This window comes from Fusarium oxysporum, chromosome 4, assembly GCF_000149955.1.
Source record: "Fusarium oxysporum f. sp. lycopersici 4287 chromosome 4, whole genome shotgun sequence".
Lineage (NCBI taxonomy): Eukaryota > Fungi > Ascomycota > Sordariomycetes > Hypocreales > Nectriaceae > Fusarium > Fusarium oxysporum.
Genome location: NC_030989.1, coordinates 3,652,972 through 3,673,024, shown reverse-complemented (window position 1 = coordinate 3,673,024; position 20,053 = coordinate 3,652,972). Strand labels below are relative to the sequence as shown.

The 20,053-nt window shown below is 50.0% G+C and overlaps 5 protein-coding genes across 11 annotated transcripts in view; 2 read left to right on the top strand and 3 right to left on the bottom strand.

The window, feature by feature from the left end:
* Positions 1-227: 227 nt before the first annotated feature.
* On the top strand, positions 228-4,084 carry FOXG_04178 (heat shock 70kDa protein 4). Of its 5 annotated transcripts, XM_018382083.1 has the most exons (6): positions 228-817; positions 946-1,007; positions 1,157-1,188; positions 1,292-2,723; positions 2,958-3,257; positions 3,314-4,084. In XM_018382083.1, exons 1-6 carry the CDS (start codon positions 805-807, stop codon positions 3,593-3,595), a joined length of 2,121 nt encoding a protein of 706 aa, XP_018238736.1. In that variant the 5' UTR covers positions 228-804; the 3' UTR covers positions 3,596-4,084. The 5 variants fall into 5 exon arrangements, with proteins under 5 accessions (XP_018238736.1, XP_018238739.1, XP_018238735.1 ...); XM_018382086.1 differs by having other exon boundaries at positions 1,157-2,723; XM_018382082.1 differs by having other exon boundaries at positions 256-817; positions 1,292-3,257.
* Positions 3,961-8,295, bottom strand: FOXG_04177 (translation initiation factor 5B). Of its 3 annotated transcripts, none has more exons than XM_018382079.1 (5): positions 8,096-8,295; positions 7,326-8,046; positions 6,744-7,238; positions 4,729-6,689; positions 4,006-4,675 (listed from the first exon to the last, which is right to left on the bottom strand). In XM_018382079.1, the coding sequence occupies exons 2-5, from the start codon at positions 7,785-7,787 to the stop codon at positions 4,429-4,431; spliced, it is 3,165 nt and encodes a 1,054-aa protein (XP_018238732.1). In that variant the 5' UTR covers positions 7,788-8,046; positions 8,096-8,295; the 3' UTR covers positions 4,006-4,428. The 3 variants fall into 3 exon arrangements, with proteins under 3 accessions (XP_018238733.1, XP_018238732.1, XP_018238734.1); XM_018382081.1 differs by having other exon boundaries at positions 7,326-8,051; positions 8,096-8,159; XM_018382080.1 differs by having other exon boundaries at positions 3,961-4,675; positions 7,326-8,159.
* Positions 8,296-8,494: 199 nt separating this feature from the next.
* FOXG_18764 (uncharacterized protein) lies at positions 8,495-14,209 on the bottom strand. Its single transcript, XM_018398903.1, has 5 exons — positions 12,939-14,209; positions 11,420-12,736; positions 10,853-11,364; positions 10,471-10,787; positions 8,495-10,417 (listed from the first exon to the last, which is right to left on the bottom strand). The coding sequence occupies exons 1-5, from the start codon at positions 13,167-13,169 to the stop codon at positions 8,604-8,606; spliced, it is 4,191 nt and encodes a 1,396-aa protein (XP_018238731.1). The 5' UTR covers positions 13,170-14,209; the 3' UTR covers positions 8,495-8,603.
* Positions 14,210-17,890: 3,681 nt separating this feature from the next.
* On the top strand, positions 17,891-19,244 carry FOXG_04174 (uncharacterized protein; the record flags this gene model as incomplete). Its single annotated transcript, XM_018382078.1, has 3 exons — positions 17,891-18,119; positions 18,173-18,334; positions 18,391-19,244. 3 exons carry the CDS (start codon positions 17,891-17,893, stop codon positions 19,242-19,244), a joined length of 1,245 nt encoding a protein of 414 aa, XP_018238730.1.
* A 293-nt stretch (positions 19,245-19,537) lies between these two features.
* The window catches only part of FOXG_04173 (uncharacterized protein), a gene marked incomplete at both ends in the record, with an annotated part of 2,134 nt that continues 1,618 nt past the window's right edge, over positions 19,538-20,053 (bottom strand). The window contains one exon of the mRNA XM_018382077.1: positions 19,538-19,927. Coding sequence (XP_018238729.1) covers positions 19,538-19,927 — 390 coding nt within the window. The remainder of the gene's footprint in view (positions 19,928-20,053) is intronic.

The window sequence follows — 20,053 nt, the reverse complement described above, 5'->3', positions numbered from 1 at the left end:
TGGGGATGCTGTATCTGTTTTAAATCCCTGATATCCACTGTAAGGCAATTTGATTGCGTACAGGAGCTGTTGAATCTGGTGACAGAATCGCACAGAAATCTATCGTCGTTTCTAGGGTCTGCTAAGTCTAGTCAACTGTTCAACGTGACCACAGCATCCCAGCACAAACGAGATATTGCATTGGTTCAGTCTCACTAGATCTATAATGAATATAAAAAGTCGAAGCACATCTTTTTCGGAAGACGTTTTTAAACTCTTTTGAAGAAACGAAACTTCGCATCTTCTAGAAACAGCTTAAAGAAAAGAATCGAATCGCGACAGACATTCAAGTAGTGTATACTTGGTTTACATCATCGCTCTACACTGCAGGTCCACCACATCGTACATCGACCCGCAGGTACCGGATACAGTGTACTTCCCTGTAGCCACTGAACCATTGAAAATTTCAGTACAGTGCAGCCCATTGAGCGGGATCCCCCATTCGCTGCCCCTCCACCAAAAAAAAAAATTGACCCAGCGCCAGCGGACCAACCCAGGCCATAAACAACCGCCGCCCAACCAAACCAAACCAAACCAAACCAAACCAAACCAACCTTAGCCATTCATACCCTACCGAACTTTACTCTTCCCCTCCATATTCTTTCTATCTTATCCATTCTCACGATCCTCCCTCTATCTCCCGCCTTTTTGCGATCGCTTTCCTTCTTCTCTTTTGAGCTTTCCCGCGCATCGCTCAACTTTATATCCCCCTTCCTCTTTCTACCTTAATACCGTGTTTCGGGGCAAACCCCACCAGTCGAAATCATGAGTGTCGTTGGTAAGTGATGCACCCTGAGTACTCACTTTTTTTTCTTTGCTGGCGGTGCTCGGCCAATCGCTATTCCTCCCAAGGAACAACCCGACTTTGAACAACATCAAACTGACTGTTGACTTTCCTCTGTATAGGTATCGATTTCGGAACCCTCAAGACTGTCATCGCCGTTGCCCGAAACCGCGGTGTCGATGTTGTGCGTATACCCTCATAACCTCCCCCGCCATCTATCCCAGTCAACTGCCCTGCCCCTCCATACCTGCTTCGTCGTCGCTCCTACACTGCCGATGGGATGGATGGCCAACTCCAAGGACTCCCATAACTGACTTCGTTTGTCTTGTACAGGTCACCAATGAAGTTTCAAACCGAGCAACTCCGTATGTTCATACCTCTTGTTTGACCCCGTTGCTTGTCGCGCGCGGTCCACACCCCCCACCACCACCTTTATCAGACATATATACTGACAATTTTATTCTCTAGTTCCCTGGTAGGATTCGGACCCAAGTCTCGTTACCTCGGAGAGGCTGCCAAGACCCAGGAAATCTCCAACCTCAAGAACACTGTCAGCTCCCTCAAGCGTCTTGCTGGCCGACAATTCAACGACCCCGATATTCAGATTGAGCAGCAATATGTGACCGCTCCTCTGGCCGATTGCAATGGCCAGGTCGGTGCTGAGGTCAACTACCTGGGCAAGAAGGAGAAGTTCACTGCCACTCAGCTGGTTGCCATGTACTTGAGCAAGATCAAGCAGACCGCCGGAGCCGAGCTCAAGCTGCCTGTTCAAGATGTCTGCCTGAGTGTGCCTCCTTGGTTCACTGATGTCCAGCGCCGTGCTCTTATCGACGCTGCCGAGATTGCTGGACTCCGTGTCCTCCGCCTCATCAACGACGGCACAGCCGCCGCTCTCGGCTGGGGTATTACAAAGCTCGACCTGCCTGCCCCTGAGGAGGCTCCCCGCCGTGTCTGCTTTGTCGACATCGGCCACAGCAGCTACACTGTCTCCATTGTCGAGTTCAAGAAGGGTGAGCTCGCTGTCAAGGCCACCACCTGGGACAAGGACTTCGGTGGTCGTGACTTCGACCGCGCTCTGGTTGACCACCTCGCCAAGGAGTTCAAGGGCAAATACAAGGTCGACATTATGACCCACGGCCGTGCTCTTGCCCGTACCATCGCCGCCGCTGAGAAGACAAAGAAGATTCTCTCTGCTAACCAGCAAGCTCCTGTCAACATTGAGTCTCTCATGAACGACATTGATGCTTCTGCCATGATCACTCGCCAGGAGTTCGAGGCCATGATCGAGCCTCTCCTTGCCAGAACCCACCTTCCCCTCGAGGAAGCCCTTGCCCAGGCTAAGCTCACCAAGGACGATATTGATGTTATTGAGGTCGTTGGTGGCGGCTCTCGTGTCCCCGCTCTCAAGGAGCGCATCCAGGAGTTCTTCGGCAAGCCTCTCTCATTTACCCTTAACGCCGACGAGGCTCTTGCCCGTGGTTCTGCCTTCAGCTGTGCCATTCTCTCCCCTGTCTTCCGTGTCCGAGACTTCTCCGTCCAGGACATCATCAGCTACCCCATCGAGTTCGCCTGGGAGAAGGCTCCCGATATTCCTGATGAGGACACCAGCCTGACTGTCTTCAACAAGGGCAACGTCATGCCCTCGACCAAGATCCTTACTTTCTACCGAAAACAGCCCTTCGATCTCGAGGCCCGATATGCCCAGCCTGAGCTGCTCCCCGGCAAGACTAACCCCTGGATCGGCCGTTTCTCTGTCAAGAACGTCAAGGCCGATGGTAAGGACGACTTCATGATTTGCAAACTCAAGGCCCGTGTCAACATCCACGGTGTCCTGAACGTCGAGACTGGTTACTACGTCGAGGAGGAGGAGGTTGAGGAGGAGGTTAACGAAGACCCCGATGTGAGTTTGTCCGAGCCGTATATGGCGTCCAATGATTTCCCCCCCGTCCATGATCAGGACTCGGCCTCTTCATCGTCCGCATCTGTTGGAGATGATAGCCGAGCATATCCTGCAAAGCGCCCGCGACTCGACGATGAAGAAGAAACCGACTCGTCCCGTTCCGCTTTCGCTGTTCCAGAGCATTTAGAAGAATCGATTTATGAACCCCGATCGCTAACATCCGTTTCCCAAAAGGCCATGGAGACCGATAAGGATGCCCCCAAGAAGACCCGCAAGGTGAAGAAGCAGGTCCGCAAGGGTGACCTGCCCATCTCCACAGGCAGTGCCTCTCTTGACGACTCCACCAAGGCCAGCCTTCTCGAGAAGGAGGCTGCCATGGTTATGGAGGACAAGCTTGTCGCCGATACCGAGGAGAAGAAGAACGAGCTCGAGGCTTACATCTACGACCTCCGTGCCAAGCTCGACGAGCAGTACTCTGAGTTTGCCAGCGAAGAGGAGAAGCAGACCATCAAGGCCAAGCTTGAGGCCACAGAGGTATGTTCACATGTTCATTGATAGCTCGAAGATTCACATACTAATAGCAATTCTAGGATTGGCTGTACGAGGAGGGTGATGATACCACAAAGGGTGTGTACGTTGCCAAGATTGACGAGATCCGCGCCATGGCTGGTCCCATTGTCCAGCGCCACTTTGAGAAAGTCGAGGCTGAACGACAAGCCGCTCTGGAGAAAGCCGAGGCCGAACGGGCTGCGAAGAAGGCTGAGGAGGATGCTCGCAAGGCTGCGGAGGCCGAGAAGGCCAACACAGACCAGGAGATGAAGGATGCCGACGCTCCGCAACAGGAGACCGAGGGCTCTGCCGACCCCCAGTAAGTTATGAATAAATGGAGGGAATCTCGACACTGCGGATGCATGCTCGGTCGGCTCTGCGTGCGTGATGCTTGCATGATATGAGATGAATGACGCCTAAAAAGATTACGGATGTTGAAAAAAGAAAGGGCACCAGGTTTGGGAGAAGGAGAAATAGAACATGCGATATGGTTGCAAACAGCTTTGTTTGTTTTATTGGAAGAAAGGGGCCCGGATCATCATGACGGATATGTTACCCGAACGTTAGACCACTTTTTTACACTTTTAAGTTAGTAGTTAGGATCCATACACTCGAGTTTGGTTCGGCTTCTTCTGCCACTATTCAATTGTGTTATCGTGATGAGTTGGAAGCGATCGCCTGCCACGAAGACAATCCTTATGCCGGGGGCATACCGGACTGAATAGCAAGTGTCGTTCATCTAGTTCACACTGGTTACATAGCATCAGCAAACATAAGATTAAATCATTTCAGCCCTCGTTGGTAAAGAGCCCTACTCTATACGACTACGTTGCCTTGAGGGTGCCCCTTGCCCTTCAATTTCACGTCTCTTCAATCTTTTCTTTTTGCTGCCCGAAAATGCAAACCAGTACCGTACACAATTCCTTCAAACAAGTTGATGCAATTTCTTTTCCTATTCTCTTCTTTTTGATATGCAGTGTAGTTCTCGTACTGTTCTCCCCACAAAGGGAGCTGGCTACAACCTGATGTCCTGTCAGCATGTTATCGAAACATCGAGTTTCGCCTCCAGGACAGGATGCAACCAAGCTCCCGGCGCGGTTGTTGAGGTAGAAGCTTCACACCACCCATGTTCTTAACTTTTTGTAATCTTGGCTGCTTATGAAATGTCGAATAAGGGCTTGAGCTTGATGATGAGCTGCCACTCCTCGTTGCTGACCTCCTTTCTGTAGTATTCCTTGAGGGTGTCGATACTGGCTCGAGAGATCAAACTGTAAAGAGTCTCGTCTTCTTCCAGATGTCGGCCATACATGGGCTGGTTGCCGCCCATCTCGATCTTGATAGCGACGGAAGGTTCCTTTCGCTTACACACAGGAATTTGCTTGTGCTCTCGCTCAATTGATGTACTATAAAACTGTTAATAGGGGGTCTCGTGGGAGGAGAGGATCTAGAGACTTACACTCTGCCCAGTTTGACGATCTCCTTGGCACCGGTTGTAGGATTATTCCTGACAGCGGCGACAGGACAGTTGATTCTGAGCTGACCCTCAGTGACATCAACACCAATAACAATGGGGTCGTTCTTGTTGAAGACCTTGACGGGCTTCAGGACACAGGGGAAGACAGCAAGCATCTTGGACTCTTCCTTCTTCTTCTCGAGTTGCTCGTCCATATGCTTAGTGAAGGCATCAAACAGATGATAAATGATATCAGCTGTAAAGATCTTGATGCCATTGTCCTCTGCATACTGCTGTGCTTCCTTGTCAACCTTGACATCGAAACAGAGCATGATGGCATAATCTGGTGCCTTCTCCAACATAACACCACACTGCAGGACATCACGCTTGTAAACGGGACCGATACCAACGTTGGCAACAGGAATCTTGCAGTCCTTGAGGAAATCGAGCAGAGCCTCGAGCGAACCAAGAGTCGACGCTTGGACGCTGACACCGCGACCAGTTTTCTCGACACGGTTGAAGAGAACAGCAAGATCGGACTCGACCTCATCCTCAATATCGTCTTCGTCGTCATCGGGACCGACAACCATCAGGCGTGAACCAGCGATGGCACCCTCGAGACCAGGGGCGCTGATCTTGACACCCAGAGCAGCCTTGACCTCCTTATTGTGGACATAGGCGGACTTGAGACGCAATTCCTTCATGGGCGCTGGTGTAAGCAGTGCTCTGATATTTGTCTTGATAGCGCCTTCTGTACCGCACAGCACAATTCGGTCACCTTCTCGCAAGATACCGTTAGACAGGACGACATCGATGGTCATACCGAAACCCTCAATAGCCTTGACTTCGAGCACAGTGGCCTGGACCTCAGAGAGATACATGAGAGAGCCAACCATACGCTCTTGAGTGAGCTGGACAATGAGCTTCAACATATCAGGGACACCCTCGCCAGTGTGTGCCGAAGTGGGCACAAGCGAGACGTACTTTGACATGGACTTGTTCTCGTAGAAGAGCTCAGAGTTGAAACCCTGCTCAGCGAAGGCAATCTTGGTCTTTTCGAGACGGGTCTCAAATTCGTTGCGGACAGCCTTGCTCTGGAGAGCTAAACTGTCCTGGAAACCGTTGTTGGCAACCTGCTTCCAGCCGTAGAGACGATCGATCTTGTTGAGGGCAACGATGAAAGGAGTCTTGCGCTCTCTCAGCATGCGCATAGACTCGAGTGTCTGGGGCTCGAGACCGTGCATGATATCGACGACCAAAATGGCAATGTTACAGAGCGAAGAACCACGAGATCGGAGGTTAGAGAAGGACTCGTGACCAGGGGTATCGATGATGAGAAGACCGGGGACCTTGAACTCGAACTTGCCGTCAGGGTTGACAACAGCCGTCTTTTGTCGGATGGCTTCGACAGGGAAGTACGTGGCACCAATCTGTTGTGTAATACCACCAGCTTCACCCTCTTGGACGTTAGTTTGACGGACCTTGTCCAGGAGCTTCGTCTTTCCAGTATCGACGTGACCCAGAATACAGCAAATAGGGGATCGCAGGTTATCCTTGGATCGGGCAGCAAGGGCGGCCTGGTGAGCCTTTTCACGGCGCTCAGCAGCCTCTCGCTTCCGCTTCTCCTCAGCCAACTGTGCAGCTGTGGCAGCCTCATCATCGGAAGACTCCTCCTCGGACTCATCCCCAGACTCTGCTTCAGCCTTTGCTTCCGATGTACCATTGGCCTTTTCGGCCTCCTCGTCAGAATCAGCATCCCAGCTGTCCTTGACATCACCGTCAGAAGCAGCAGCAGCCTCCCAGTCATCCTCCACATCACTCTCGGCACCCTTCTTTTCGGCAGCAGCCTTGGCCTCGGCCTCGGCCTTCTCATGGGCAGCCTTCTCTTCAGCTTCCTTCAAGGCCCTCTCAGCTTCTTGTCGAGCTCGCTCAGCAGCTTCTGCGAGAGCCTTCTCCTCATCGATCTGTCTGGTGTTAGCAAATCCTGATCTCTCGGTGTCTTTTATCACAAAGTATACCTTTTGTTGGGCACGGCCCTTCTTTCTCCTGTTGTCCGCAGGCTTAGACTTCTTCTCACTAGGCTCGCCTGCAGGACCAACTTGAATACCGGCAGCCAACATCTGCTGGAGTTTTCGCTCATTTCGGGCCTTCTCTTCCTTTTGGGCCTTTGTGAGATACTTGCCCTCCTTCTTGAGTTGCTCGATACGCTCCCTCTCCTTCTGCTTCTTGATGGCCTTGGCCTCCTCACGTCGCTTTTCTTCCTCAGCAGCTAGGCGCTCGTCTTCTTCGGCCTGGGCCTTGGCTTCGGCTTCAGCTTTGGCAGCTTCTTCTCGTTGGCGCTTGAGTTCCTCTTGCTGCTTCTGGAGCAGAGCAAGATGAGCGGGGAGCTTCTTCTTCTTGCCTCCCGCGGCGGGCTCGGGGGCGGGAGCAGCCTCAACAGGGGCAGCCTCCTCCTTCTCCTTCACCTCAGGGGCAGCCTTTGGTGCAGCGCCACCCTTCTTCTTCGCAGCGGCCTATCATAAGGTCGAGTTGTTAGCAGGCTGTATTTAAGTAGAATAGAACCATGCTATGAAGCAATCCATGGTGTAGCTGTAGCATACCTGCTCCTTCTTTCGCTGCTTCTCACGCTCCTTCTTGAGCTTCTCCTTCTCGGCCTTGGTCAGGATACGGCCACCATCGGCGGCATCGTCAGTGGCAGCAGGCTCGGGCTTCTTAGCAGCTTGCTTGTTCTGCTTGCCACCCTTGCCCTTCTTCTCAGGTAGAGCAAACTCATCGTCGATGTTGGCCTCGACGGGGGCTTGGGCGGGGGGCTCTTCGGCAGCTGGGGCTTCGGGTTCGGGTACGGGTTCAGGCTCGACGATGCCCTTCTTCTTGCGCTTCTCCTTGTTCTTGCGCAGGGTAGCCATCAGGCCACCGGCACCGCCAGCATCATCATCGTCGTCGTTTGCGTTGGCGTCACCATCGGCACCGTTGGCATTGGCAGGCGGGGCAATACTCTCGCCCAACTCGGCCTCCCAGTCGTCCTGCTGGTTCTTCTTGTTTCCCTTCTTCTTGGGCGGCATCTCGGCGGTTGTCTCGGTGGGTGAAACTCGAGATGCAGTCGTCAAGGTTGGCGGGGCTAAACGTTCCTTATGTATGGAAATTTTGGGGGGGAAGGCAAAAAAAAAGTACCAAAGCCCAAAAAAAGATAACGTTACAAAAATGTGCCAGACGAACAAGGCAACCTACTAACTAATTTCCGTGGTCTCGGTCACTCTCTCAAGCACACACGCGCACACACACACAATCAAGCAAGCAAGGCAGAGAGGATCGAATGCACGCCTAGACTATATGGTCAGTTTGAAGGGTGCGAGTAGGTGGGTTGGGCTACCAATTTAGGCGGGGCAATGCTGCGGGCAACCACTGTAATTCATGAACCTATGTCCAGGGCTTTCTCTTCAGTGGCGAATCTTTAGGCTCTGAAATATCGTTTTCGTGACATATCCAGTCTCTAAAAGCGTACGAGATGTCTGTCGCGCACGTACTTGTCACCCAAGAAATTTTGGTCTACTCCGTCTGCCCCTTTCAAAAGGTCACAACTTTGGCAAATAGGTAATTCAAGCCGACCTCAGCCTCTGATGTAGTCTAGTGCGGGGCAACGACAAAAACCCCAGGAATCATGATTATTTTGTGAATGTGCCATATTATGTAAGCCTTCGCCAATGGGCAAACCTGATGAGATGAAGCCTCAAGCCTTGAGCGTAAGATGCGACGGCGTTATAGGCAGGAGTCAAATTGAGTCATGTTCTGACTCACAAATCTGATTGTTATCGTCAAGAGTCATTATTTTATCTAGACCATATTAAATGCCTTTCCATGTGATTCACCATGTTCCTAACTCAGATTGCTAGAGTCAGAACATACTCGAGAATCTCATAGCCCAGCTCAATGTACTTCTTTCGTCCTTGAGAGCCAGTCTCTCGGAAACCTTCGGTATATATGCCATCGTCAATTCCATCCAAGTACTCGCAAAACAAATCGATGCCATCTCCAATCAACACCAGCTCTTCCAGCGCACTCATATCAAGGCAACGTTTCAATAGGTCACCGTCTATATGCATCATCTCCCGGAATCGCTGGGGCTCAAGCTCTGGATCCAGATCCATCCCCGGATCACTGTCCCTCAACGATTGACTGTTCCGGACGAAGGGACAAATCTTCTTATCTTGGTATGCCAAGTTCTGTATCAACCTGAGGAAACGCCAAAGATCCAGACCTATTAATGAAAATTGATGTAGTGAACCATCAATAGACACTCCCAGTATGTCTGCCTGGTCCGCTGTACTAAACAAAGTATTGTATCGTCTTTGGCGATCAACAGCCGACCAAAAAGGTCGAGTGTGCCCCTTGCGGAACCTCCTGATAGATGTGGGCAAACTCCCTGTGACGACAACCTCGAACTCTTTATGGCGCTGGCTCCATGGGATCCAAACTCCTGCAAGCCCTGCTTGTGCCGTGGATATAACACTCACCGGCCACTTGCCTGGCTCTTCTTCAGAGTCTCCCATCTCTATCACATGTCCCGTAAACCGAGTCACTCGGTCGCTATGGATAATAGAAGGGTCACTATTTTCTGATTCCACGTTCAGGTCGATGACCTGAAGCGAGTGTTGAGCAGTCAAGACGCAGACTTTTGTCCCTTCCACACGCAGGGTTGTAGCTGGGGAATCCAGCCTGAACTGCTTCATAGGTTTGAGCTTCTTCTCTGCAAGGTCGAGTACTTCCCAGTGAAGAACCTTTCCAACACAAAATAGGAGACCCACATCATCTCCAACGACTGTGTAAATAGGCTCGGCGAAGCCTTTCTTCTTATATCGGGTCCAGTACTGTAGTTTTCTCGTCGGGCCATCGTCGCTCTCGGGCTTGAGCGCTGTCACAGACACAATCATCAGTCGACCATGTTGAGTGGTCACGATGATGAACGGAAATAGTTTCCCATCTTTGACATAGGTCCACTCATACAGACCAAATATCCTGTCTCCTGGATGTCCTAGGCCGGAAATATAATCGGACGGCTGCTTGTCCTTGTTAGCTGCCGTTGCGACATTCACACCACTTTCGGGATCGATAAAGGAGAGCGTTGGGCGATCGTCCTTCAAGTGTGCAACCACCAAGACCTTCCAAATCTGAGAAAAGATGACGCGCATCGGTGTTCCGCCGAGAAGAATGCTACGAGGAACAGGTCCAACATGCGGCCAAATATCAACGAGGAGAACTCGTGTCCCAGACAGTAACATTAGAGACATATGACGTTGGTATCCAGAAAGGCTGCCTTCGAGGCAAAAGGCTGCATGCACGGGGGGTGATGACATTGACGGTTCGTTCGAGTCGGTTGCCCAGATTCGGGTCTTGGTCTTGAACCTGCTGCCCTTTGGTGAAAAGTCCGTCATAATGGATAGGCTGTTGTCACAGCATGCGAAAAAGGCGTGCTTTCCATCAAAGAGGCTAGATGCTGAAAACACATTGGTTGGTGAAATACCAATCTGTTCAATTGAAAGTGAGTAATGAGCAATATCCTCTCCTGGTATCAGGATCGTCACAAGATGGCCGCTCCTCGTGCCAAGCACCAAGATGACCTTCTCAGCGGTATCATGGATGGCTAGCACACTTGTATATGCTTCCATATGAAAGTTACCTTCTTGACCAGGAGTAACTGCGAGCAATTCAGCACACTCGTTCTTTATCAATAGCGAACATCAGACTTACCAAGGTCTGGCTGAGTGACGTTGCTGCTAATTTCGAGGCCAGCCAGCGAGTATATAGTCAAGAGTGGCAACCCTTCCGTAACAGAACCTGCAATGATGTAGGTCTGTGCTGACGCCTTGAAAAGACCGATGCAGGTTATTTCTCCTTTGGCATCAATGGAGGTTGAGTGCGTCAGATTCATTTGGTCAACCAGCAAAACATCAAGCTGGGAAGCGTTTGCACCATGTGAAGATATCACCACGATATCATCTGTGCAGCAAGCATGCTCAGCTAGCAATGAAGGCTTTCCACAGACTTCGCCATGATTGTGTCGTGAGCTAGACTCCCTGTTAGCTATTGTTGCAGACTCAAGGAGAATGAATCCAAGATTGCCAGCACTCGCCTCTGTGTAGGTGCAACAAGATACGTAGAGGTCTCGCTGACTTGGATTATCACGGTCTGTTCTGTCTGAAATGCCGAGATTGTTCGCGATGATGTATCGAATGGACAGGCCTCTGGTGACAAAGCATTCGCATTGCTGAGATCAGCGGGGAAGTGAAGGACATCAGTAGAATGCGGCAGTGACAAAATGACATAGAAGCCTCGCTCTCCTTGAGCCTCAACTGGGAACATCCAGGACTGGCGGACATGCTGGTCATGGTCGAACTCAAGGCCAATCCGTGCCTGAATGCCCCATCTCAATTCCGTCAAACTCGACCGGGGCCCACGGCCGGACGTGCAGAAGATGCGATCTGACTTCGGTCTTGAGTTCGATGATACCTTGCGTTTCGTCGAGAGATCTTTCCTCTTGCTATCACTCCTCCAGGAAGGATTGGTATCTGTCGTAACCAAATCGACCACAGGGGACCAATTGGGAATGACACTGACTTGTTGGGGATCTTTGCGGGGAATAAGCTGCGGAAATCGGATGTTAGCTGAGGCCAAGATACGAAGAGACAATGCGAACCACCTTCCAAATTCCACCTGGACCAGAGTCGCCGCCAGTTATCAAAACATCCGAGAAGACATCATAAGCTGTAGTGAAAGCGGTTGTGATATTGGTGCTGATGGTTCCGAGAGTCATAACTGTTGGAACTAGATCTCGCGAATCGATCTCGATATGTGCAATAACGCCATCTTCGCGAGCCAGATAAATGACATCCATCTTCTCCAGGTATATGTTAATCCTAAAAGGTCTCGCCCAGGTGGTCCAGAGCGGTTCGGCAGCTCCATGATGCAACCTGGTCTGTTGAGGGGAGTGTGTTTCCAAGGTATCGAACGACGTCTGCCCCGTGAATGCGTTCTTTACTATGCCAATCGAGTGTTCTGAAACTGCCAAGAAGGCAGTATTGACTTTGAGGGGAATGATCATGAGAGGCATTCGGTGCTCTTTTGGTAGTGGTGTCCCTTTCTCTGACCGAAATACAGCGGTAAGTTCGTCACCAAGCTCCCAGTCGTAGACGACCATGCGAGACACGTGAGCCTGCTTACTCACTTCACGTCTAACAATGATCAATAGGAGAATGATATGGTAATCGTCTTCCGGTCGTGGATATAAGAACTCCATTTTGTGTATGACGCCCTGCGTTAACCGAACTCGAGTAGACTTGACAGGCTTAAGAGATCCGCAGCTCTCATATTGAGTGCTCATGTGGGACAGCGACTCCAGCTCGTAGATGATGAATCCACCTTCAGCGGATCCAGCAGACATATATCGCGACGAAGGGTCAATGGAAAAGTGATACCCCAAGAATTGTAGATTCCTGGGGCTCTGAAACGTGGTAGCTACAAAGCGCAGTGTCCCATCTAAGCGTTCTTGAATGAAGAGGAAAACGGCATCACCAGTCTCGAGCATTAGGACCAGTAGTTGCGGTGGTAGTACTCGCTTTTCTTCGGCTTCTTTGGCTTCTTTGGCTTCTTTGCCTTCACTGGCTTCACTGGCTTCACTGGCTTCACTGGCTTCTCTGGCTTCTCTGGCTTCTCTGGCTTCTCTGGCTTCTCTGGCTTCTCTGGCTTCTCTGGCTTCTCTGGCTTCTCTGGCTTCTTTGGCTTCTCTGGCTTCTTTGGCTTCTTTGGCTTCTTTGGCTTCTTTGGCTTCTGCAACATCTTTCATAGGAACATCAGCGTCTTCGGTCTTGGTTGAAGCAGCGGCTGCGCCAGGGATGTCTCCCTTGGGCGGACCTCCCAGAACTATCGCATTTCGGATTCGTGTGCCAAAGTCAGCTTTTCGTATAACCTCATGCACTTGTCCGTCATCGCGGAGTTCGCTGATTTGGACGAAGCGATCCTGGGCTAGTTAGCAACAACTCAGCATATGGACAAGGGTTTGAGGAGCAATATCGAGCTTAAGCTCGGACATTTATGGACAAGTAAACCAGAAAGGTATAAGCCCGCGGCATCTCTAATCGCAGTCTAAATGGCCACAGCCAGGGATGACGCCAGCACATGGGGTTTGGATATGAAGGCTGTGGAAGAAACAAGAGACTTACACCAATGAATGCGATATCGTTGTGAGAGCGCGATCGTAAGCAAACTGGGAGAATCCAATGAACGACAGGGCTCTCAATGATAGTCCTAGAGAGTATTCCACACTCAGGTGCCTTGAGACTTGGATCTGAGGCGACTTTGGGCGTGGTGGAAGAAGCTTTCAAGGCATCTTGAAAGTTGACGGTCTGCGTCACCCACTCGCCATCTCTAAGAACGCTGCTCTGAAAAGCCATTCTGTCCGCTTCATGGCATAAGAAACTGAATTATAGGTGGCGGATGGTGTCCCAAAGGCGGGAGTGATGGTTGGTTGGTTGGTTGGTTGCAGGAGGCTGTCAAAACGATGAAGCGACAGATATCACGCGGAGCATTGGTGACGTTTCAGTGATAGCCAATATGTCGAGTCGATGTACAATTAGGTAAGGCAGGTCAGATTATCGAGAAAGCAGTCATTGAACGGACTCAAGCGTCAAGTGCCTCGCTGCTGCATGTACTGACTGTGCTGTACAGTATTGGTCTGTTGGTGTTGGTGCTGGCGTGGTCCAGTGGAGGAATATTCGCGCCAGTCCAACGCCAATGCGATGCCGCCTGATTAACGCCTAATAGCAGTTTCTTGGTTTCGACAATGACGATTTAGTTGCAGAGAAGACTGTCATGGAAGAGGGGCGGGGGGTCGTTGAACAAGCTTGAGCAAAGTCTCAACCTATATTAGGCAGCGGGGTAGCTGCAGTATAAGGAATTTTGTATCTGATACCTGAAGCTTAAAATTCAGGTGGAAGAGATACTAAGGAAGTCGTCCAGGGTTGAGTGAGCTGGCCTGACCTGTTATCGAACATGCGGATATTTTCAGCTCGGAAAAGATACCGGAGAAACTAACAATCAAGGGTGATAAAGAGACGATCAAGGCTTGTTTGTAAGGTTAAAAAAAAATGAGCTGTCAGGGTTTGTGTGTGTGTGTGTGTGTGTGTGTGCGTGTGTGTTTGGAGACACCGCGGAGATTAGAATGAGGTGTGAGTTGTTCGGAGGATGGATAGATTATTGATCAGAGCAGCGTGTTAGACAGAAGCCCTATTCGTATAGTGATTGGGGTTCATATCCAAGGATCGGTGAATCAGTCTCGGGATTTGAATTAAAATGGGAGCCACCATGGGCGTGGATTCGGTATGAGAATCAGACTGGTCTGAGAGGGGGAGAGAGAGACTTGAGGCGAGGCGCGTGAGGCTCCACGGGAATCAAAGTTTAAGAAGCGATATGGAAGCCCGAGGTCCACTCTACTTGATTGCCCTTTTTGCCGTAAGATCTCGAGCGGCGGATAGATTTTTAGCGCCAGTCGGGTCCCTGCGAGACTCCGTCTGTGTAATGAGTGACACAAAAGAATCATGGTTCCCAGCACTAAAAAGGTCAAATTCCAACAATTGCAGTGCATTCTGATGCTGGACACGCCACGAATCCTTGTTCACCTGCAAGTTGCCTTTAGTGATGATAGCTGGACAACCCGGTTTCACCCTAGGTACCTTGCGTATACCAACCAGGCCAGCAACTTCAAGCAACATCATGAGATTCTGCCCATAATATCTTACTCAGAATTGCCCTGGAACACCAATTACCTCAGTGGTAAAGGCCAGGTAGTCCACAAGTAACTCCCATGAAAACTCTAGTACCTTAAGTTGGTAAGGCAGGTAAGATGGATGCGACTGATGCGTGCCTACCTAGGTACCTGCCTGCTTTGGTCTGTATCGTAGTGTGCAACCAACAGGCAGGTGCTTGGAGCCTCCATTCACAGCAATTGGAAAGAATCTTCCGCCTAAATGGAAGGGCTGCTTGAACCCCCACTGAGGCTTGATAATCCCCCCCCCCGGAACCAATCTCGACTACGATCCAGCCAAAGAACAAACCATTTTTGTATACGCATACAGAACATGTTCAACCCTAGATCCCTGTACATAACGTACCATCTTCGTCAATGATGACGATCTGATACCCGACATCACAGGGAAGAGCCTTTGATCTTGAGAAGCTGGTGAAGAATCCTCGAACAATCCTTCTTGACTCGGCCGATCCCTTTTATTTGACAAAGACGGCAGCACATTCTCGAGAAAGCATCCATGAAGCATGACCTTGGAAGTTTGGCATGCAGCAGAATTACAACACGGTAGTCGGCCACGGCTCATCAGCTCAGTTCTGATGAGCACTCTAGCACTCCAAACCTCTGTAAGAGGCGCCCAAGAACCAGGGGGTCGGTAACTCGAGCGGCTCTTGTTAGGTCAAACGGGTGTCAACCACACCTCATGTGGTTGGCTGTCGACTCACACCAGCTTTTTTGTTGTGTTGTGTTGTGTTGTGTTGTGTTGTGTTGTGTTGTGTTGTGTTGTGTTGCAGTTCAATTCTTGAAGGAAGTTGCTCTCCGAATTACGTACTACGTATAGGGAATCACGGATAACTAATTTAGGGGATGCACTATCTCGACTATCTTTCTTGTCAGCTTCGTCATTTCCTACCGATCGACTAGTGAGGAAGCTAGCTGAGCTTCTTGAGATGGACCGACCATGGACAACCTAGTCTAGTACATGGGACTTCGCTTCAATTCAACCAACGGCATATTCACATTCTCATCCTTGCCGGCTCTTGACGTTCCCGAAACCATTAAATCCTCCACAAGAACGATTGTGGGAATTTCAGCAGCCATAGACCAAGCCTGGACCAGCCAAGTGTCTCAGCTTTCGTCCCTTTTCTTTTGTCACCACCATCCTCACGCGAGACGCAGAGTATGCCCTTCTGCCCTTTTTGTCACACCGACTTGAACTAGCCGCCTAAGGATCAAGTAGGCACGAATTCAGTTACTATGACGCTTGGCCAGTCAATCAATCAAGTGGCTTTGTGCTTTTTTTTTTTATTAATGCCCTTCGATTTGTAAAGAGGTCTCGGCATTCGTTGACATCGGGGACCTTCAAATGTATCTCGAGAACGAGCCTATTCTTGGGAAACTTTTGCCTTCTCGAAACGGGCCACAGTCTTCCCCGTGGCACTCTGGCACCAACTGCAATTACTACCCCAGCCCGCAGATCTCGCGTCATGGGGATCATAAAAACTTCGTATGCAAAGACGATGCAGTCTGTCGCGTGTTTCAACTCCTTTGGAAGAAGATCAGCGGCAGAAAGCTTTTAGTCGAAGCCCAGCAAGACAACACAAGCAATCCTAGATCTTTTACTCACTCAGGAATCAGTCATTAGCTAGGCTAGGGGAAGCAAGAAGACATATGCCATATATTCTAAGTGATGAAAAGATTTAGGTAAGTCTTGCATAAACTTAATGGTCTTATAGACTGGCTTTTTTTATCACCACAGCTTAATGTCCGAAGTTTTCTTGCTCCCCAGCTACTTTAGGCTAGTCACCTTCAGCTCTCAAAATCCAAACTCAAGCCGTGCTAGTGGGACTGATCTGAGCAAGGATTTGTGATCCACTCCATTTTCTCCCCATGGCACTAGCTTCAACACTTCTATCCGTACTCCGTACACTTCAATCATCAACTCCACTCCAGAGCTAGGGAAAGCCCAGAGCTGACAACTGCTACAGCAAATGACTCGAGTTTGGGTCTTGGTCTTGAGACCATCACAGCTCGCGCGAGTCAATCTTTGTCTGTAGCTCCGGAGGAAGTTGTTTGTTCATACTAGCCCTGTAAAATGTGGCTCACAATGGTTTGTAGAACACGACATGTCAGTTACGCCAAGCCGTTGTCGGAGACTTTCAGATCCTTTTAACCATACTAGGGCCAACATCTGGCGGGCAACTGTTCCGTGCATATCTTCACTCTGTTGATGATGGCTCTGTATGGCAACCAAAAGCGATTACCAAACTGATTACCAAATACAGCTCTAGAAACGGTATTTGCTGGTGCGACAATAATATAAAAATTGCTATGTCTAGGTATTCAGTTGTTTGTTAGTTGATAATCAGAACTTGTGATTCACTGTCTCGGACAGTCCATGGCCATGATAAATAACGTTTTACATAAGCGCCAGCAAACACCAAATCTGCCATCGGGGAATTAATGCAGGAGCATGGCAATGGATACCAGATCAAGGGTTGAATAGCAAGGGTAGCCCTTCAGGTCAAGAGTGAAGGCTGTAGACAACTGCAGGTCTTAGACAACTGCATCCCCAACCTATCAGAACAATGGATCTAATGAGCAGTCCGCTGTGCCATGTCTCGGCCTGATCGAGACTGAAGCTTGATGTCTGATTGCCCATGGTCACAGGGTGTGAAGGTGACGTTTGTCAAGGCACGTTGAGGTAAGTTGCGGCTCATGGTGTATCTTGTGTCTTTAAGCCTTAACAACGATGTCCGATACAAGCAGAACGAAAGATAATTGTGAGGACAAACAATAGCCATACTGCTAAACCAATAAAAAAAAGACTTCGAATAAGAATATAAAAGCAAGTGAACCAAAAGTAAAGAAAGAAAAGAAGAAAATAGATATATAGAGGGTGTTGGCTGCTATCAGCGACTGGTGGACGTGGGGGCCACTGATCAAGTCTAGGGTGGTTGGAGTGGGTACATGGTCCCTAACTCCGTATCAAATCTGAATCAATCAGACCTCAGGTCAGCCAAACAGGGATCAACTTTACTGTACTGTACAGCAAAGCAACTCTCATACCTCCCATTACTTACGCTTGCACTATAATCTTCATCCACCAAGTGACACGAATCACCCACCACAACTCCCTTGCGACACAAACATCATCGGCAACAAGACAGCAGAAGAGTCATAGACTTGACCAATAGGCTTGTCAGGAGCTAGCAAGGGAACAAGAACAAGTTGTTCTGTTTCTGCGCTGGTTGGTTCCCCCAACCTTGGCCATGGCAAGACTCTCCATCTGATACTATCTATCCCTTCTCAACGATTCCCTTCATTGCATCCTCCATTTCAACTTGCTTTTTTCCGTCTATCGAGCCAGTCATGGACAGTCCGAGGGATAGCGATAATAAGTCGCCGTTGTCTTTCAGTCGCACCAGCAGCAATACCAACGCCAACACCAACACAGATATCTCCCAGGAACCTGACATACTCTCTCATCCTAAGGCTGCAGATATCATCGAAGCATGCAAATGGAGAGACATTGGCCGTCTCCGGTCACTAGCTGAAGCTCATGGTGGATTCCTGTCGGATACATTGCGAAGACAAGCATGTTCGTTGTTACCGTATATACACCCCGTTTCATTGACTAACACCATCTCACAGGGCCCATCTTACTAGGTCTCGATGCTCCCTCTGACGAAAAAGATGACCTTGATCTTGCATTGGCTCAAGAAGATTCCAATACATGGAAGCAATTACCCCGCCATAGAGATGAGGATCAGGTCCAGCTTGACGTCAATCGCTCGTTCATCTACTATCCAGACAGTATTGCTCAATCCTTCCTTACCTCCAAGACATCGTGAGAGCTAATGCAGTGCCAGACCAATCGGACGCAGAGCTGAGTCTCCGCAAGTCAGAGCTCTCATCCCTCATCACCGAGGTCCTACGCCGTTACCCTTATCTGTGCTACTTCCAGGGCTATCACGACATCTCCCAGGTTCTACTGCTGGTGCTGGCACCAGCATGGAGAGCTCGTGTTCTCGCGCGCCTATCCGTCCTGAGGATACGGGACTTTATGTTGCCCAGTTTTGGGCCAACAACCGCTCAACTCCGTCTTCTGCCGGACATTCTCCGTGTTGCTGATCCCAAGCTCCGACGGCATCTTGCAGGTGTTGAACCCTTCTACGCTTTAGCGGGAACCCTGACCATGTATGCCCACAACATCGAGACCTATCAAGACATCGCCAGACTGTTCGATGTTTTCCTAGCCCGGGAGCCTGTATTTACAGTTTACATGTTTGCGCAGATCATTCTTGACCGTCGAAATGAGATCTTTGAGATAGACGAGCCCGATATGCTGCACGTCATTCTGGGCAAGGTCCCAACAAAAATGGATCTCGACGAGCTTATCATAAAATCAGTCGCACTCTTTGAGCAGCATCCTCCTGAGACTCTTCACTACTGGCGACACATCTCTAATTTCAGTGCTCTAAAGACAGCCCGGGATATCGAAACATGTGCGAAACAGACCATGGAAGAGGGCTCGGAGCTTTTTGAGAAGCAGGTCAATGAACTTCATTGGCAAGAAGTGCGGAATCGCGTCAAGTTGGCCCTCTGGCGTTACCGCCGCCCAGTCAAGGCCGTTGGTATGGCTCTTGTTGTGGGAGCCCTGGCTTTCTACCTTCGCCGCAATCCAATACTCGTTCATCGCATTGCCTCATTCTTCTCTCGATAGACACCAAAGTTCCCACCAGCAAGATGATTTCTCAGGTAGATTGCTCAAAGTAGGCATATTTGTTATAAAAGTTGGCAGATGGAATGATTTAACCCACGCTAGAATTGCATAGATAACACTTTGTTTGTTCAAAGCTCTGTTTAGCAATAAGACCCATAGATGACCTTCACCGAGACGCCATGCAAAGAAATATACACATGGTCACGCTCAAGGGAAGACTTGAGAATGCACTAATTTCCTGTGAACTAACCCTCCTGTTTCCCAACAATTTTGTATCCAGATGAGGCACTTTTCTAGGACGTCTCTTGGTACTGAGCCTTCAGTTTTTCGAAATGCTCCTGCTGCTCATCAGCAAGCTTGCCGTTCGCATCGCTGATAATGGTGAGGATAAGTGAGTAGTTGTTATATAAGAAGCGCCCGCTCTTGCGCTTGTCGCCGAAGAGCTCAGCATGGCGAGTAAGAAAGGTCTCAACTTCGGAGCGCACACGGCGCAGGCTGGACACAACAGGTTCATCATCGCCAGCGTCGGTGCTGAGGGCCAATAAGCCGTGTAACAGCTGCCCGAAACGCTGGGTCACAACATGAGGTGCCGCAGACAGTTTAGCAGCTTCGGCGCGGCTCGGTTTGGCGGGCATAGCATTGCTGAGGTGGCGTACAGAATCGCAGTGACGATCCATTATGACCTGAAGACGGGGCCATAGGAGCATGGTCGTGGCATTGATGTAGCCATCCACAGCAGGAACCTTCCGGCGCTGGAGCTCAAAGCCAATGCTGGTTCACCGGATACATGGAGTAGACCGAGCGCATCG

What these genes read in the sequence shown, in the direction of transcription:
- FOXG_04178 (XM_018382082.1), top strand. An exon ending in GAAACCGCGGTGTCGATGTT is followed by an intron (nt 1,008 to 1,156) that starts GTGCGTATACCC and finishes TGTCTTGTACAG; the next exon opens with GTCACCAATGAAGTTTCAAA. An exon ending in GTTTCAAACCGAGCAACTCC is followed by an intron (nt 1,189 to 1,291) that starts GTATGTTCATAC and finishes TTTATTCTCTAG; the next exon opens with TTCCCTGGTAGGATTCGGAC.
- FOXG_04177 (XM_018382079.1), bottom strand. Translation starts at nt 7,787, where the DNA reads ATGCCGCCCAAGAAGAAGGGAAACAAGAAGAACCAGCAGGACGACTGG. An exon ending in AGCAGCGAAAGAAGGAGCAG is followed by an intron (nt 7,239 to 7,325) that starts GTATGCTACAGC and finishes ACCTTATGATAG; the next exon opens with GCCGCTGCGAAGAAGAAGGG. An exon ending in ATCGTCAAACTGGGCAGAGT is followed by an intron (nt 4,676 to 4,728) that starts GTAAGTCTCTAG and finishes ACAGTTTTATAG; the next exon opens with TACATCAATTGAGCGAGAGC.
- FOXG_18764 (XM_018398903.1), bottom strand. Translation starts at nt 13,169, where the DNA reads ATGGCTTTTCAGAGCAGCGTTCTTAGAGATGGCGAGTGGGTGACGCAG. An exon ending in GTCCAGGTGGAATTTGGAAG is followed by an intron (nt 11,365 to 11,419) that starts GTGGTTCGCATT and finishes CGATTTCCGCAG; the next exon opens with CTTATTCCCCGCAAAGATCC. An exon ending in CGTCACTCAGCCAGACCTTG is followed by an intron (nt 10,418 to 10,470) that starts GTAAGTCTGATG and finishes AATTGCTCGCAG; the next exon opens with TTACTCCTGGTCAAGAAGGT.